This window comes from Dryobates pubescens, chromosome 18, assembly GCF_014839835.1.
Source record: "Dryobates pubescens isolate bDryPub1 chromosome 18, bDryPub1.pri, whole genome shotgun sequence".
Lineage (NCBI taxonomy): Eukaryota > Metazoa > Chordata > Aves > Piciformes > Picidae > Dryobates > Dryobates pubescens.
In genome coordinates this window covers 2,042,711-2,061,259 of record NC_071629.1, presented here as the reverse complement: position 1 = coordinate 2,061,259, position 18,549 = coordinate 2,042,711, and the positions used below count along the sequence as shown (strand labels likewise).

The window sequence follows — 18,549 nt, the reverse complement described above, 5'->3', positions numbered from 1 at the left end:
GATATGAGGCATCTCAGGTACAGAGATGTGATAGAAAATGTTTATGTTAAAAATATTTCCAGTCTTTCAGATGGATGTCAAACGAATATAGCAGAGTCTGGGCTCCAAAGTGTCTTCCAGGGCCTGGGGTGAATACTCACACACCTTAGCCTGTGATGAAGCTCAGTGCTGCAGCGCTTAGGCTGAGATCCCGTCCTCTGCCTGCAGCGGCCAGTTGCTAAGTTCTTCTTTCGAATGTTTCATGCTGATGGATTATTATGAGCTCTTTGCAATGGCAGCCAGGGTATCTTTGAGCAGCCTTTGGAAACAGAACATGCCTACAACTGAAACTTTTTAAATAGCTTCTAGTCGGGTCAGTTTACAGAATAGGAGAAGTCTGCAGCAATAAGACTGATGTATTTGGACCTGTCTGCAAACTGCTCTAACACTTTGTCATTTTAAAGTTCTTAGTCAAAGAATTCGGTTTCATTGTCCTTTGTGTTAGTAGCTGGGTTTTACCTACCTAAAGAAGGATGATTCATTTCAGCTACAGAGAAGTCTCCATCTTTCAATGTGAATGATTAAACTAATTAGTAAATTGTTTCAGGCATTCTGAAAACATTAAGCACATTATATCTATTTATTTATATCAGTTTCCTTGTTGAAGAAAATGGGAAAGAAAGGACATCCTTTTTTCAGTCTTCCAAAGCCTAATTTATTGGATGTTTCAGAATTGTTTGCAGTGTTTGCAATATGGTGTCTCATATTAACATTTCATACGGCCAGATGTTTCATTATTCCTGTTTTAGCACATCATGCTTGACCCATAGCACCTTTGAATGCAAATAACAAACAAGCTGATGCACAATGCTTGACTGTTAGACTGAAATAGTACAGCAAGGCTAAACTGGTTTTCATTTTTCTTTTTGAGTATTATTAATTGCAGTGTGTTGACTGTTAATTTAATTAAATGTTTTTTTTTAATATAAGACCATTCTTCAGTTCACTGACTCACCATTTCATTTAATTAATTACAAACCTCAAGATTTGATTACTCATAGTAGTCCTTTAGTTAATTTTCTTGTTCACAGTTTTGACAGAAAAGCTTTCAAACTAATACGAAGGAGGAGCACTGTCTACCTAACTGAAAAAAATAGCTGTAGCTAGAGCACAAGATTAGCAGACACTCAGGGTCACCTTAAAATGCTCAGAGTCCTTGCATTCACCATCAAAATCCAATTTTCAGTGACTGGACATTAGTTAAACTTAGAAAATTCACTTGCACACAAGACATCCTAGGTAGCACTGTATGGGAACATAGCTCAGTTTTGTTTGCTTATGTCTCCAAGGTTAATGAGTAAATTGTGATGCTAAGTTGAGGCAAGAGACACTGTCCTCTCAGCACCTTGCTGGGGAAGTGATTGCGTTCAGCACTGCCTTGGCCCTGAGGGTGATATACTACAAGTGACCCTGGGGTTGTGATCTTTGGGCCATGCAGTAAAAATGCTTTTCTTGGTTGGAATAATGCATGAGATTTCACAAGGAAATAATCTTCAGTAGTGTTTTTGCCTACATAGGGGATATTTGAGTAAACAATTAACCACTAACTTTAGTAGGATTCAGAAAAGGGACGGTCTTCATGTTCTCTCAAGTACTACAGGGTACCTTGGCTTTAGGAGCACAGGATGTATTCAGTGGGTCCAGCCCTCACCAAGCCTCATTGTACATTCAGGTCTCTTCCAGCTGCCATGCCCCACAAGCAGCAGGTCTCCCCCATGCTGGGTAGCCTGAATATGGTCCTAAGTTGGATCTAAACCCTTGATTTGAAAACTGTTTGGTGCTTATGTATATTTTATTTGTGGTTCAGAATAGAGCTAGAGAACTCTACCGAAGTGCAACCTGAGCACTGTGCTGGTTTGTGTGTCCTTGAAGGGTTGTTTCAGGGCTAAATCTGTGTGGCACAGCAGAGTTAGGCAGACATGTCAAAGGGAGAGTACACAGTGTCCTGACAAAACTGGAATTAGAGAATGAAGATTACTAATGGCAGTTGTTGTTTTGCCATATGCACGATGCAGGTGTACCTGAGTGCACACCATCACAATCTGTTATGCAGTTGTAATCAGGATTCACGTATGGAGAGAGCTGACCCAGAACATGGCTCTGAGATTCTGTGCTGGCGCTGATGTGTCTCGCTCAAAGATCCCTATCAGCTCTTCAAGGAGCTGCTGTCTTTTCAGCCAAGGCAACTGGTGGGTTCTGGGCTACTGTTAGTAGGACAAGCTCCACAGGCCACATGGTTGCTAGCAGCTTTGAAAACAAATCATTGCAGCTGGGGTGAAACTTGGGCTTTTTCGTTGTTAGCATTGTAAAGGTTGTACTTGTTTGATAATAAGTGGTACATAGTTCATTTCCTGGGTGGTTAGTGATTGATCACAGCTGGCAGAAGATAACTGGAGGAAGGGAAATTTAAAGTGTAAATGGAGAGGGGAAAAAAGGGAAGCTTTGAAGTATGTAATCCAGCATGTCAGGTTTCCCAGTGATCCCTTTTTGGAAGCAGAGCAATAGACATATATGTTACGGCAGTTCGCAAGTGTGTTTTTCAAAGGGAGGTACTCTAAGTGAGATTCTGCTGCTGATAATGATTCATCCAAGAGGATGGAAATCATTCTTCAGTTCCTTGTAGATCTTTAGATAAGTCAGTTGAAGAATAGCTCTCTTTGCCACAGCTAGCCAGAGCTGAGTCAATTATAGAAGGGAGTTTTATTAATAGTTAAATTAAGTAGCAGCTTCAGTAACGTTAGCTGCAGCAGTAGCCTTAAGTGATCATGCCAATGGGCGATTTGCTGTATGCTTTCTTCCGTCGTTGCCATCAGGAGCACACCCTTACTGCTGAAACCATTTGCTTTAACCTCAGTTTTATTAGCTTTCAGAAATGCTGCTTAGTTAGTACAGTGTTTTAAAGAGCCTTATACAGTCAGATTCTGCTATCAGGTTCAAATAAGAAATTATCTAAACTGGGCAATAAGGGAATAAGAGCATACTTTGCTGATGCTGACCTTGGAAACTGTATTGGCTGTATCCGCTTCAAGCTTCTGCCTGACTGCTCAGGATCATCAGGCTGGAGTACTTTCGACGTTAGGACTGTGCTTTACTCTTTAAACTTTAAATGCTGAAGTAAAGTGACTTTGGTGTGGCAGATGGCACAGCATAGATTTCTGATACATCACTGTTTTTTGGCTGTTGTCCTTATGGCAGCTGTGTCTGGTTAGGGAGCTCAAAAATGCCTGACAATAATTACCTTTAATTTCTGCAGGCGGCATCATGGTGACTTTGGGACTGGTTTTGTTCTTTCTTGTTTATTCCTCAGTACCTTTTCTGCCTTCGTTACACTTGTGAAACAACTGTTCAGAAGTTTGTTTGTTGTTTGTTGGGTTTTTTATCCAGAGCCCCAGATAATTTTTGTGTCTTGTCTTTTCACTAAGCATCTTACTAAAGGTCCGAATTCACTTTTCATTCTCTGTTAGTCTCCTTAGGAAGAGTTTTTTTACTCTTCTGCATATTTAACCTAGAGTAAAGCTTATGACTTACAGTGTCAAAACCCAGATGAAAATATTTACTGCTGGGATATTGGTTCATCTCTATGTGTTTTGGAAATGAAAAAATGCTCTGCATTCAGACTCAGGTTTTTTGTTACCTTTCAATAGCACAAATGGCTTCTTGTGGTCATGTTAGATAACACTTTAGCAGAAGGGCAAGAGGAAATGGCCTCATGTTGCACTGGGGAGGTTTAGATGGGATAGGAAAAATTTCATCCCTGAAAGGGCTGTTAAGCCCTGGAACAGGCTGCCCAGGGAAGTGGGGGAGTCACCAGCCCTGGAAGGATTTTAAAGCTGTAAATGTGGTGCTGAGGGACATGGTTTAGTGGTGACCTGGCAGTGCTGGGTTAAGGATCGGACGCAATGATCGTAGAGGTCTCTTCCAGCCCAAGTGATGTCTGTGTTTCTACAAATGTGAATTCTTTGCAAATGGATTAGAAGTATAAAGTGGAAAAAAAGTTCTGACAATAGTTTATTGATGGCTGTGCCTCAAACCTTGGAACTGGTTCAGAGAAGGAGCAAAAGTGCAGATCTTCAGGTGGGCAGGCAAATCACACAGGTGCTGATGCATGTGTTTTGAACTTCTTGAAAATAATGTGGAATTCACTCAAAAGAGTAATCCCTCTTCCCTTAGCTAGGAAAACAAGTGAAGTTTATGGACTGTTTCATCTTCTCTAGTAAGTGTGTGAACACTTTTGTCAGTTAGGATGACCAGTCAAAATTATATATCCTAACAAGTTTACTCTTATCACAAAAGATATTTGGAATCTAAATAACAAATAAAAACATGAAGATAATGATAGCCTGGAGCCTGATGCTGTTTCACTTATCTTGTACTATTGGAAATTAACTTGGATTAGTCACTTGAATATATTCTGCCACTCACCCCTCCACCTCTCCCCAGCCCACCCCAACTTACTTCTGTACTTTTTTTGTTCTTAATGGTCCCTTAAAGGTGAAAACCAAGTTCTCCAGTGTAACATTTTCCAGTAGCAATAATGTTAATCCAAACCCACAGACATCAGGAAAAGACAAAATAATACATATGTATTTGTAATCTAATAGCAGAGCCATGATTGTTCCATGATAATCGACTTGGAGCTCTGAAATGAAAAGTATACTGGCTCTTACTGGTGTGCTTGGAAATTCTGTAGCAGCTAAATAAGTCAACCAGAAAGTGATCAAAGTGGCAAAATGATCAAAGTGGCAGGAAATGATATTTAAAAGCCTAATCAAAATGGATGCCATTAAATAAATATTTCTTTGTGCTATACCTCTGTGTGTGTGTGTGTAAGAAAAAGCTGAAAGAATTAAAGAAACCCTAAAACTTGGAATGGGGTAGTGACATAACTGTAAAATAAAGATGGTTTTCCAGGCAACATTTCCAAGTAACTGGATGAAGTTTAGGGGACTCACTCTCGCTGAAAAGAACTGGTTTGCTCTTAACATTTTTCAGGGCTGTATTGAATGGTGTGATACTGCATTTTCTTTCTTCATATTTTTCCAGGTCTGACAGCAGCTGCCATGGCAGAGGCTATGAAGCTACAGAAAATGAAACTCATGGCAATGAACAGTCTTCACGGTGGTGGGAGTCAAAACGGAACCGAATCAGAAAACGAAGAGCTCAATTCTAACGCAGGTTGGTAATGCCGTGCACAAGATCTGTGGGGGAGCTCTTAGCTCCAGGTGTTCAACCAAACATCTATTCAAATTCACATGCTCTTCTCTTTTGTAACCTTTGCTCTGCCAATGCCAAATCAAAATTGCTGCACCCATTCCTCAGTTTTTTCTCTGAACAGCCATCTTCACTGATGCTTTAAAAAACATTGAGGAGAGATTGTTTGAATGATATTAGAATTTAAGATGCTCACTAAATATATTTATAGTAAGAAAGAATTCTCCTTAAGCAATAATAAAGTGAGTAGAGTTTGCCTGTAAATGATGGAAAGTTTCCAAAACATCAGCTTGATGGAACTCTCTCTGGGTTCTACAGTTCTCTGGAGAAAGGTAAAGCAAGGAGTGCTAAATCACCAACTTCCTGGCTGTTCTGCATTTTGCTCTTTCATTGAATTGATATTTGCAACCACAGGTGTGAAGCAAAGTCATCATAAACCTTTGTTGTGGCCTATCTGGCTGGAATAACCTTGGGTAGAAGATGCTAATACTAAACACATGCTTGATCTTGAGCATTACTACTATAAAGGTTGGCTGCAACTTGAACTAGGCTCCCCGAGTCCTAGGGCCACAGGAACAGGGTTCAAAGTTTAAGTTAGAAAGGGGTCCTTTGAAAAGGATCTCTTTGTTTATTCTCATATCCTTTTCAGGTGAATAGAAGAGATTTTCACTTGGATAGTGTAGAGATCCTAGATAAGATAGATACGTTTTTGTCTCAGAAAGCTCGGAGATACCTATTAGAAGCTTCACTAGGGTTCTCTTTTATTGCCACAAGCAGTCCTAGAGCACATTCTTACCACTTTGGAAACGTCTGCATCCTTTGTTGCATTGCCAATTCAAGAGCAGAGGCACAGAGTAATCCCTCACTGCCTTCAGCTCTCCCATCAGCATTCACACATCTCTGAAGTCACACATGCATCCTGCTCTGACAGTTTGCTTACTTGGATGGTGTATAGTGTGTATGCATTGTACCATCAAAATGCTAATTTATTAGACCAATAAAGCAGCAGCTGGGAGGTCTTAGACTCATGTTCTAAAGGAAGAACTGAATTCGTGACAAATTATGCACAAAGCAGTCTTTCCAAAAGTGGTATTGCCTTCTGCTAATTCTGTGTACTCATCTGTATTGAAGAAATCTGCCTTCTAATTCATGCATTAAACCCTTCCCCAGCTTTCTGTTTTGCAGGATATGTATTTCTTATTCACCTCTCAGACCCTAATTAATTAGTGCATATTCAGAAAAAAAAAGGCACTGAAAAGGCATATTTAGTGTGTGGAACTCTTAGAGTCTGTCTATAGTTCAAAGTGAAGTTTCACTGAAAGCTAAGAAATACGACTGAAGATGGAATTCCTACAGAAAAGCAAGGAGGCTTCATACAGAATGGTACTGGGGGGTTAAAAGCTGCTCTACAAAGGCTCACTGATTTGAATGCTTATGGTTTCTTGTATTACCCAATAAGGCAAAATTTGTGTACTTCACTGGGGAGAATCTACAGTGCATTAATAATATTATTTTAGGTACCTCATTGACAAGTTTTATGGGGGACTATCCTACCAGCCTTTCAACAGTACGTCAAGAGCATGCATATTAAATGAAAGCTCTCTGGTTTAGCAATTCAATGAGTTCTACAACTGACTCAATACCGATTTCATTATTTGGAAAAATTCCCACTGACTTCAACTGGAGTTACAGTGGGGCCCAAGGATAGGGAGATGGTGTCAGTTATGTAAAGATCTTTCTCATCTCTTTTCCCCTTTCACTGCCTAATTTGGTAAAATTGCCAAGAGCAAGTGTGCTGCGTAGAGCGGCAACGCTGCCGGCGGACGGAAAGAAGTCCTTCACAAAAACAAGTACCACTCATCGTACGCAAAACCACCATTTCTCCTCTGGTTGTTAGCTGCACCACCAGCATTAGGACACCGTCTGTAATGCATGACTTCTCTCTTTTGGACGATCATTTTTAGCCATTGCATTCAGCAGGTACGGCAGCATATACCGAAAAGGAAAACCAAAAGGAATGTAAAACTTCAGACGTTTCAGTATAGAAAAATATCTGAGGGATTATCAAATATTCACTGCAGGGAACTCCCTGGGGACTGAGATGGACAGGAAGAGAGGGGGTGCTTTGTCTAGAAGCTGATTTTGGTTTACTAGGAGGAGGACACCGTGGTAGTTCTGTGTGCAGGAAACCTTTACCAACTGTTTGTTTTGCTCTAGACTCCTGCAGTTTAAATGACTATTAAAACCAAAATGGGGATACAAAATGAAAAAGAAAATTGAATTTTGATTTATTTTATTTTTTTTTTTACTAAGAAGAACTAAAAAGGAAGAGGGCAAAGGAGCCAGAAGCCTCATAAGTGAGAAAAACATTTTATTTTAGGAGAGAGACCTACAGTTTCTTTGATTTGAGGTTGTGTTTAATAGCTTCTGTAATGGCTGCAACATGACTCTGCATCTAGATTTCAGCATGAGTAACAACCTGTTCGTGTTTCATTTAGCTCCAAATGAGAAATTCTGTCTTTTATTGGTTTAGGAAATTAGTCTGTGTACTATTGCTCCTGGAACTTTATAATTAATCACTAAAGGTTATGGCTGTGGAGAGTTTGTGGGAAATAGATGTCTGAATGATTATAGTTGTAGCTGTCAAATCGGAAATATACAGAGCAGAGGACCTTTTACTTCCTCTGATTTTGATTTTGATTTTCTTTTTACTGTAACAAAGACTTGAAGGATTGCTGCTTTACTTAAAAAGCAGCTTGTAGAGGATAGCTTGAAGAGATTGTTGGGGTTTTACCTCAGGGTTACACACTGACTTCCTTTGGCAAGCTTATGATACATCACCATTAAATATTTCACATTAGGATGCGTTCCTTCCTCCAGTCTGAAAGATGAGTGGAATAGCCTCATTTGCTGTCATTTGTTTGGAATTAAAAAGATAATTGATCAGTATTGAGTCCTGAAACTTTATTTTGGAAATGTGTCATTCTGCAGGCCATTTACTAAAGAAGTGGTGAGGATGTCTTGTCATAGTCATATCAATCCCTGTCTATACCTGTCAAAGTTAATACGAAATGATTGTGTGTTTACTTTATTCCCCGGTGTCGTCGTCTCTGTGAGCGCACCTATGATGGTGGAAGCTTTCTGAGAATCTCTGTATCTGAAGCCAGAGTTCATGCTATCAATTTCTAATCTGAAAACTGTAACTCTCAGAATTACTGCCTGTAACCCCTCAGATATGATACTGCCTTCTAGGAAATTGCAGATGTATAACTGAGTCTTACAAGTGTGTCTAAGGAAGTGCCGCTCACTTTCCTGCTTCTAGTCTAGTCCAGCTGGTATGTTTTTGCCATCAGATCCTACCTCCTTCCTTCTCGTGATACTACAGTAATCTAGGTGATGGTGTAGCTCAGCACTGGTATATTGTAAATAATAATACTGCAAGTGGCAATATTGAAACCATGGAAAAAAAATGTACCAAGAAAAAAACCTGCACATATTTTTTAACTGAAAGTACTACATTAGTGCACAGTGCTGTGAAGAATGTTGTTATACATTTGAACATTAATGTCCTCTTTCCAATCTCTCTTCAGAAAAGAGGTTCTTTTTGCACCTTCCTACTCATCATATGAAGTGTTGAAGCAAACTTCTCAGGCAGTTGAAAATCTTATATTTAATCTGGAACTATAGGTTCTCTGGCCCCACCATCCAGCCAATCTGTGCTAACTGTTCCCTCTGGCTTAGTGTCTGTCTCCATCTTCTTGTAGGACCTGGGAAAGAAGGTTGAATTTAGAGATCTGTGTTGATGGGGACTTGGGTGTCTGGAAGCGGGAGACATTCATCCCTCTGAAATCTCTTAAGCCTTTTTAAAACTTGTCCCTTCTTTTTGGTTACCCCATGTGAGTCTTGGAGGTGAGAGGGTTTGATAGCAACGAGTGCGCACATCTGAGGGTTGTCTTGATTCTGGGGGGTTGTCATAGTTAAGGCAAGTCATGCTGTAATAATATGTGCCAGGAGTGATGTGGCCTTTCCTATTCCACTTTGGAACATGAGTAAGATCAGGACTTTGAAGCTGGCAGCTGGAGCCAGATATGCTCTCTGTGTGTGTAGATCTCTCAAAGCCCAGCCATGTAATCAGCTTTGTCATTCTATAGAAATAAGATAAACAAAACAAAGCCTCTCTGGTTGCACAAAGTGTTTATAAAGATCATCTGTTTCATCATCGTGCAATGCTAAAATTAGATGAAAGGTATTCTGGAAATTAGCATATAATTGCCTAGGGAAATGTGAAACTTACTGGAAATCAGAGGGGTTTTTTTTAGTTGCGTGGCAGCAGGTAATTTGTACAAGTGTGTGATAGAACTGGAACATGAAGGATAAATTGTAAAATACAGTATTGGTGATACTGCCTGAACATCCTGTGAGCTGCATGACTGAGGAAGGATCAGTGCATAGCAATCCAGGAGAGTACCTGTTTGTACAGAGCCTCGGTGCAGAGAGTAAAGCAGTTCCTTCCTTCTGTTGGCTTTTGGAGTTAGCGTGCATGATTCAATAAATGTGTTTTGCTTTCCCAGGAGAGATATCAAACAGTACTAAGTGTTTCAGTGGTATTTCCTTAGGAAGTCAAAATGTTATTCTGTATGTAGAGTCTTGTTGCTTAATTTCCAGACAAGGAGCTAAGTTAGGCAGAAAAGAAAGGAAAAACACCCTAGCTTTTGGCGTATGAGGATCAGAGAAAAAGCTCTTAAAAGGAAAAGAAAAAAGTGTTATCTTTTTATCCTTTTTTCCCTTCAGTACCTGCCATGCAGCTTTCTCATAAATGCAAACATCCTTCACAATCTGTTTAAAAAACCACAAATACATCACTCAGAGGAATATTTAAGGAACCATCAGGAGGGAAAAAACTCATTGGTTTAATGGAATGCTGTCAAGGAAAATCAGCATCACAAACGACACAGGGGCAGAATTGATACTTCTGCACTGACATGTTAAAAGAAAATCCCATGCATTATTTAGAAAACCCAGAAATCTGTCAGCTGTATGATTGCCGAGTTAGCAGAAGCAGGAGGATGCTGCTCAAGTTGAAAAGAAACGCGTAGGCACAGATCCATATTGTAACCTTTCATGTTCTCCACCCACCGTGAATACCCAGCTATTACACGGTCAGCATTTTTCAGATTCTTCTCTTGTAAAATTTTTAAGTGCTTGAAAAGTCAAAAGAGGTGGGTCTTTTCTTCTAAAAAGCAGGATGCCGAGGCTGTTATTTTATTGTAAGAGTAAAAATGACAAGACCAGAGAAGAGAGGGTTTTTTTCCCAATCCTTGAGTGCCATGCAGGCTCTATGAAGTCATTTTTCCTGTTGTTAGAGCAAGTATTTTTGTGTTACATCAGCAGAGAGTTACTGTTTCAAAGATGGTAATTTGATTCAAAGAGCACAAAACATTTGTGCCATTTAAAAAATATAACCAGGCAAAACTACTGTTCATATTTTTGGCCTTAACTGAAAAGCTAGTGAGGCGTGCCTTTGATTTGCCTTCATTGTCCTTGTGCCAGGAGGAATGTCTTGAAGCAAGAATTTAATATGTCCATCTGAAAACTAGGCTTGACTGCAGCCCTAGCAGATACATTAAAACATTTCATAATAAATTTGAGACATCTGTGCTGTTTCTTCAGACACAGACCTGTGCTGGTTGCTTTTCACACTGGAAGTGGAGAGTGGCATGTCGTGGCTCACTGGACCTCCTGCTTTACTGGGCAGTACAGGGCTAGCTCTGCACAAAGGCAAGAGAGCAGCATGCTGAAGTCTCAAGTATCGCCTGTCCTCTAGGTAATGAAGGCATCCATGGCCCCATAGGTGTGAGGACAAGCTCTACATGAGAGTCCTTATCCCAAGGCCATAAGACTTGAAGAAAATTAGTATAGTGATGAAAAACAGTGGCTTCTAGGATCTGTTGCCATACATAGGTTTGGAGGTGTGGTTTCTTGGAAATTTCTTGAACCTACTTCCAAGTGATACCTAAGAAATCGAAATTCTTCAGTGAAAATGGAGTGAAGGAACAAAGTCATTCATGTAACACTGAGGCTTTAAAAAGCTTTACCCATTGTGCTTCTCAGAAAACGTCTGCAGTTGCTGAATGATACAGAGCAATGAATTCCCTGCAGATACTGTAAGGGAGGCCTTCCTGGAGCCAGCAGGAGAAGGTTGAGTGCTGTTTTCCTTTTTAAAACACAGCTCCTCCAACATTAGCCAGGAAGTGAGGAGCTGTTTGTTTGCTTTGATTGTATCTTCTTTGTATTCTGCTGCATTCTCTTCTGTTTCTTCCTAATGGTGATGGCTTTCACAAGCCTTCTCAATTGCCTGGAGAACCCTGTCTCTGTGTGAAGCTTGAAAAGAAGATGCACATACATCTGTTTCTTTGGCAAATCAGGGTTTTTGGGAGAGCGAGTATCAGTGTGATAGTTTCAGCTGTGTTACCTCACCACTGGGCAGAACTAAAATACCAAGAACTTTAGGATGCTTTGGATACCCACAACTTCAGTGGAGGGTTTCATTTTTCTTATCTGAAAACTATTTTAAGGTACCATTTTGGATAGATTCTACCTGTTGAATGCACGTGAGTTCTTTAACCATCTTGGTCATTTGAATATGGATGTAAATACCGTAAATGTATATGGTTCACACATACATGTTGACCATCAGCTAATGTGGATTGACTGACTCCCAGGTCTGAGAAACTTGAAGTAGCTCTGGCTGTAGTTTTAAAACTAATAAAGGTAATAGAACTTGGAGTCTCTCTCTCTGGAGATATTCAAGACCCATCTGGATATGTTCCAGTGTGATCTGGTGTAGGTGATACTGCTCTGGCAGGGGGGTTGGACTGGATGATCTTTAGAGGTCCCTTCCAACCCCTAATATTCTGTGATACTGTGAACTTCAGATAACTTCTGAAGTTGAAATGCCCTGTGCTTTTCTCTTGAACTCTGAGGCATCTTTTTCTTTGAAAGGAATTTCTGTTCCAGATTTTTGATGCTTGTCTCATACATGATGAAATTATCAGATGTTTATATAATATAGTTTAATGTCAAGTGAATTTAGGTGTTCTCTTCTATAGACTTGGAAAACTTCTTATGAAATATCTGGTCTGTAGTTTATGCAGATGCTTTTTGAGTGGGTGAGTCTCAGCTGTGTATTTTAAATGGATTCATGACAATTGGATGCTGCTAAATGTTCATGAATGGAGAATATATATACTTGTAAGTTTATATTTCAACAGTTCAACATATCACACAATCTGCTTCCTCAGTATATTTTGGCTGTTATCTTATTTGAAGTCAAAGAACTGCTGCTCCTTTTTTCCAGAACATAAAGAACATTTTCTTTTTTTCATAAAGACAGAATTTCTTACAATGATTTCTTTACTTCTGTTGGAACAATTTCAATATAGAAAATGAAGATTCATATCTATCAAAGAACCTCCCTTCCTAATGCCAAATAAAATACCTCTGGGTGCACACAACATAGCCATAAACAACCTCTCTAGATTCTTGCCATATCTGCTATCAGAACTAAATGCAGCAAAAGATAAAACTAATGACAAAATGCAAATGGTATGGCTAAACCATGTAGAATTGAGAGCTTTCACATGTCTGTCACCTTTCAGATCCTTTACAAATTTATAGTCTGAGTGCAGAGGTCTAAATCTTCAAAGCTTGGAAAACAGAGGTGCAGCATGAACTAATCTTCATTTTTTCCCCTATCTTCTTACAGCAGCACTAATGGAAATGTATTTTGTTTAATGACTCTGAAATCCTGTTTGTAATTAGATGTGGGAATTGGTCTTACTTTGTAACAGATGATACTGGAATAATAATATAAGAGATGCTACGCTGAGACCACTATCCTCCTAAATCTATATCATTTTTCATTTTATTGACAGGAAATGTGTTCCTGGAACAAAGAGATTGATTTTAAAGAGCAGAAAAATAATGTGTAGTGAAAACTCAAATGAAAACATTTTAGCATTACTTTAAGAGCATCACAAGAGTACATTAACCTTTTAACTTTATTTTTAATTTTAGTAAACAGTCTTCTTATAATTGTTGCTTTGTCCCTGATAGGATCTTCGAATTAATGCACCAAAATGTAGGAACTTTAATTAATGGCAGGGTGCATACAATTAAAATGCATATCATATTTCAGAAGGATTATCCAAAATAATTAATTTTGTCTGTTAAAACACTTTTACAGTCGTAAATGAAGTAATTAGGAGTGGGCACAGAAGATGTGAGTGCAGGCTGAGCTCACACAGTCCCTTTAGAGTATTAGTTGTCTTCACCGGGTCTTGATGTCATAAATCATTTTGGCCACTGTAGAGCCAAGGCTACCTTTTTTCCTTGGTTATAATGTTCACATTTGTTAGTAGTAGCAGATAGTCATGGTCAATATCAACTGCCAAAAGAAAGCATCTTGCTCAGAAGTGTCCCTCAGTGAGACAAGGTCTCTTGTGTCTCTGCAAGTCACAGGAGCTGTGATAGCACTCTAGAGAGTGATATTTACCAGAAATGCGCCAAATGTGGGACTTTCAGGGTAAGTTTTTATTCAGTACAGGTTAGATGCACTTCACTTCTAAAAGGAAGAATCGTTCCAGTTTAGACATTTCAGTAGGCTTCTGCCTGCTGGAGGCCATGGTGTCAAGAGCACTGTCCTGTCCTTTAGGAAGCTGCTCTCTCTGCAGACAGGTGTAAGGTGACATGTCTGCAGACATCTCTACCTTTCCGGTCTTGATGCTTAGTGGGAAAGGGATGGAATGAAAGGAAGAAGAGGAAGGAAAGGAAGATGGAGGGAAGGAATTAAAAGAACGTGATTGAGATCTACCTCTCTGAAATGCATTTTGTATTTTCTCTTAAAACATTGCTGGAAAGAAGCAAAAGCAGTGCTGGGAGCAGAAACCATCAACTGATGATCAGATGGTCTCTGGCAATTAGGGATGCCAAAAACACTAAGAAGTAGGCTTAGTGATCTGCAGATTTTCCACAGTGCTACCAAAGAACAAGGAAAGTGAAGTACCATATGTCCAATACATCTTTTATTTTTTGTGGTCCTTGTATGTGCTCAGTTTCAACAGCATCTTGTCTGCCTATCATCTTGCACAAAGTAACATATTTGTCTAAACACCACAGTGCATTAGCATGATTCACCCGTGTGTTCAGATTTCCTGTTTGAGTGGGTAAGGATGTACAGGATCCAGCACACCAAGAGTTCCAGTATGCTAGGAAAAGCATTAGTGATGGTTGCCTTTGTTAATGCTAGTGAGTCAACTTCAGTCTCACCTTAATGATATTTCAACAATGAAAAGTACTTAAACACCTTAATTACATTATGTAGTCTGGAACAGTCTTGTTCTTGTTAAGGCGTATATAAGTTAGGATGAAAACTGGCATATTACCTTTGATGTGGGCCACAGGCTGAGAGTCCCCCAAAGGACGGCATTGATAGTGATGCAGCTGCCAACAGCAGGAGTCTCCTGAATTACAATTTTAATCATATGTGTTTAAAAAGTCCCCTAACAGACAGTTAGTTTATGTTTGAGGAAAGAATGTTTGTGGTGTGATCATTCGAAGTATCTTCTTGCTCAGAAAAGTAGCATTAACCCCAAAAAACCCCATTTTAATAATCTGGGGGTTTAGTTAAGGATTCAGTACTAGATTTTTGCAGAGTGCCCTGAACTGACATTTTTGCTGCTGAGATTCAGTAGCAGTTTTGCTTGCAACAGTTGGCGCAGTTTAAATGTCTAGCTGATTTGTGAATTTGATGAGACAGAAGTCACAGCGGTCTGCAGTCATTCTGCCTTTGCTTCACCCACAAAGCAAGAGGCAGCACTGAGTTCTGGAGCAGGGACTCCGGGGGCAAGCAGGACACGCACCGACCGGAGCCTCGTTACTTTTTATAGAGCACCTTGCCTATCTCGAATAGGCACATTCCAGTCCTGCTTTCCTTTCCAAAATTCAGATCCATAAGGAAATGAGGATTATGCATTAATTTCTGTGGTTTTAAAAGTAAGCATCTGACAGTTTTGCATAATAGGTTATGCTTTCTGCTCCATATTCTGTTTAAAAAAAGCTGGAATCCAAAGTTGTGAGTGACATTTTGGTAGAATTTTAGCAAGTACAGTCATTACCAAATTAAAAATAGATACAGGTGGGTAGTCTGTGTTTTTAACTCCTTCTAAAAAAACCCAACCCTGAACTGTACACAGGAGCAGCAATTTATCAGATCGTTCTAGTCACAATGATGAAACACCGACAATGCTGTCTCAGACCGAGGGTAAATGTTCCATTATCACCAGAGCCTGCTAGAAATCTTTAGTTTCCATGTCTGTGACATCTTTTTCTCAAATGAACTTGCTATTCTTAATTTTTCAGAAGCTTAATTTCTGTTAATAAGAGCGCTGAAGAATATTCAAACCTGGTCCATTTGGTCATAGAGAGGAAAATCGTGTTGGCAACATATAATTGAAGCTACTAATTTGTCCACGATCTAAAGGGAAAATGCATGGAGTTTTAGTACATGTTCCAGATGCCATCTTAATGTGTTCATTACCTTGGCAATGGAACCAGTAGTGTGCTAGCTGGGAAGTAATTAAGAGGTCACTTTGTGTATTAGCTTTTGCAGGTACATGTTTCATCATGGGAGGAACAGAAAGCCTGCACCTCATGGTTTTAGATTAGCAGCATCTTCTCAAGTTGTGATGTTTTCTTGAAGAGAGAGCTTTACCTGAACAATTCTTGTAGCTCAAGGAGAGACCATAATGTAGGGTCATGATCTTCTGTTGTGGATAAACACCCCAGGCCATACCCTGCAGTGTTCTGTGTCATGTTGCATTGTACAGACCTAGAGCAGGATCAGATGGAGTTTAGAAGTGGCAGAAGAGTTCAGGATAGTCTGTGTCACCCTGCAGATTGGCGCTGCCTCTGGTTCTGGGCTCTGTGCTGCACCTTGCAGCATGCAGTAGCACAGGAAAACAGCACTTTCAGGCTTGTTTTCTTATCCATGCTGTCAGTGAAGCAAGAACTCTGCTAGTGAGTGTCTTGTCTGACTGATAGTTGTACAGCTTAATTTTATAGGCTTACTAATCATGCCCATTTTCCTAATGTTTAACCTAAGTTTTCCTTGATAGCTTTTCCTTGCTGCTTCTTGCTCTGAGCACTGTGGGTACAGAGAACCCTTTATTCCCTTTTATTACTGAACATGACTTTTATCAAGAGAAGACTATTAGTGAGTCTCCTGTCTTCCCTCCCCTACATTAAACAAGCCTGCTCTTTTGAATGTGCTTCATACTGATGATTTTCTCGGTCCCTGTCAGTTCTCACTGCACTCCTCTGGCCTCTCTCCAGGTGATTCATATCCTGCTGGTTTCCAACCCAGCACATTGCTTGGGTCAAGGCCGTTCCAGGGCTCAGTGCAGCAGAGTAGAACAGGGGAGGGAGAAAGCATTTCTTCTGGTTATACACTCAGCTATCTTGTATACACCTGTGAATCTCCTGACATTTCCTGGAAGTAGGATACTCTTGCCCTGAGCTCTTTGCAGTCTAGCTGCTACATCTTCTCTCCTTTTTTTGTATTTTTAAAAATACTTAGTTTGCAGAAGAGCTACACAGGTAGTCAAGCCCCATTCTCAACTTGGGGGGGAGGGAGGGTGGCTATTCCAGCCTTTCATCTGTCCTGACCAAATTTTCACATTGTATCTTTTCTACATATTCCCAAAGGTTTAGATAAATTCTGACAAAGAATTCTGACCCAGAGTTTGGGTTAGGTTGGTTAGTTCTGCCCTCTGGGCTTGTGGTATAGACTCTTAACATGTTAACATCTGCCCTTGAATAGGAAGCATTTCCAGTCACCTGAGTTTGGCCATTTTCTAGTTACTCTATCTTTACAGGTTGGCTAGGGATACATCCTGAAGGTAAATTAAAACTGATAGTTGAAGCTGAAAATCAACATTTCCTGTTTAGATTATGTGCATTTTAAAAACTGTACAGAGCCATCTGCAATTAATGCTCTTTGTTGTATATCTTCTGTATTTACAGGATATTTGACAATAAAACCCTTTTTGACATTTAATCAGTGGCAGAGTTGTTCCACCCTCATTATATATTCATGAACTTTATCACCAAGGCAAGGCATAAATGTTGAGCTTGCCTTTAAGATCAGACATGCATTGATATTTAAAACCTAGAAAATTGGGAGGGGGTTGTTCTGTAGTTGTGCAATATAAAAATGGGAATAGATTCATAAGATGCTCAGGCTACTGTAAGGATGGAGATGGAGACAAGTGAAACTCAGTGACTAGTGAAGCTTCAGCATACCTGTGTGGGAGCTGTATCTTCAATTACTAATGTCATGGGACAAGTATTTAAAATGAGAGGCTGCATTTCCCCCTTTAAGGCTTACAATAATAGTTAAATTGTGGTTTACTTTCTCATTTCAGATGGAAATTGGAAGGGCACTGGGAAGAAAAGTCTTGCAGGTTGCAATGGGTCTGTTTTCTGATTCACTGTCTCTAAGTACTTGATGTAAGGAGAATGTTGGTATGTCATCCTTGAGAAATACCCTCCCTCCTTTGCAGCACCTCATGTATTCTTCTGGATTTTGGGATTGCAGCTAGTTTTTGAAAGATGAATTCAACTTGATTCCTCTTCTCTGTAAAATCCTAGATCCAGGGAGAAAAGTCCTTTAGAAACGACTAGGAAGAGCTGGCATGAGCAAGAATTTGAACTCAGTTTTTTATAAATACCGAAGGTATCTAGGTATGTAGTGTATGCTAAATAACATTTCTGTGCTAGTGAGAGATTCAACTTTAACAGGAAAATACTATCTGAACAGAAGGGCATGAAACCCATAGGTATCTTACATTTAGGAGGATTTAGGTGTTCAAGAGGGGACTGGGTGGAACTTGGTGCCAAGGTCTAGTCATGAGGTCTGTGGAGACAGGTTGGACTTGATGATCCTTGGGGCCTCTTCCAACCTTAGTGATACTGTGATACTGTAATCTCTAATGAGCCTCTCAGAATTTAAACTCTATGGTACTGTCTGTGGAAGAAATGTTTGCATTTTCCTGTTGCTAGAAAATTGTTATCAGTTTCTGTGGAACTGACTAACAGCTCTTCTTTCTTCAAAACTGCCTTGAATAATTGCAGCCCAAACCCTGCCCCTGTACTATGTAAATGGAAACCCCAAGTCATAGGATAGCAGTGAATCTTCACTTTGGATTAAAAAAAGAAGTGGTTTATTTATTAGATGCAGTT

At 39.8% G+C, this 18,549-nt stretch overlaps 1 protein-coding gene across 2 annotated transcripts in view; it reads left to right on the top strand.

The window, feature by feature from the left end:
• The window catches only part of DACH2 (dachshund family transcription factor 2), a 266,714-nt gene that overhangs the window by 168,667 nt on the left and 79,498 nt on the right, over window positions 1–18,549 (top strand). For both annotated transcript variants that reach the window (XM_054169395.1, XM_054169393.1), the window contains exon 3: window positions 5,083–5,214. In XM_054169395.1, the coding sequence (XP_054025370.1) occupies window positions 5,083–5,214 (132 nt within the window). The remainder of the gene's footprint in view (window positions 1–5,082; window positions 5,215–18,549) is intronic.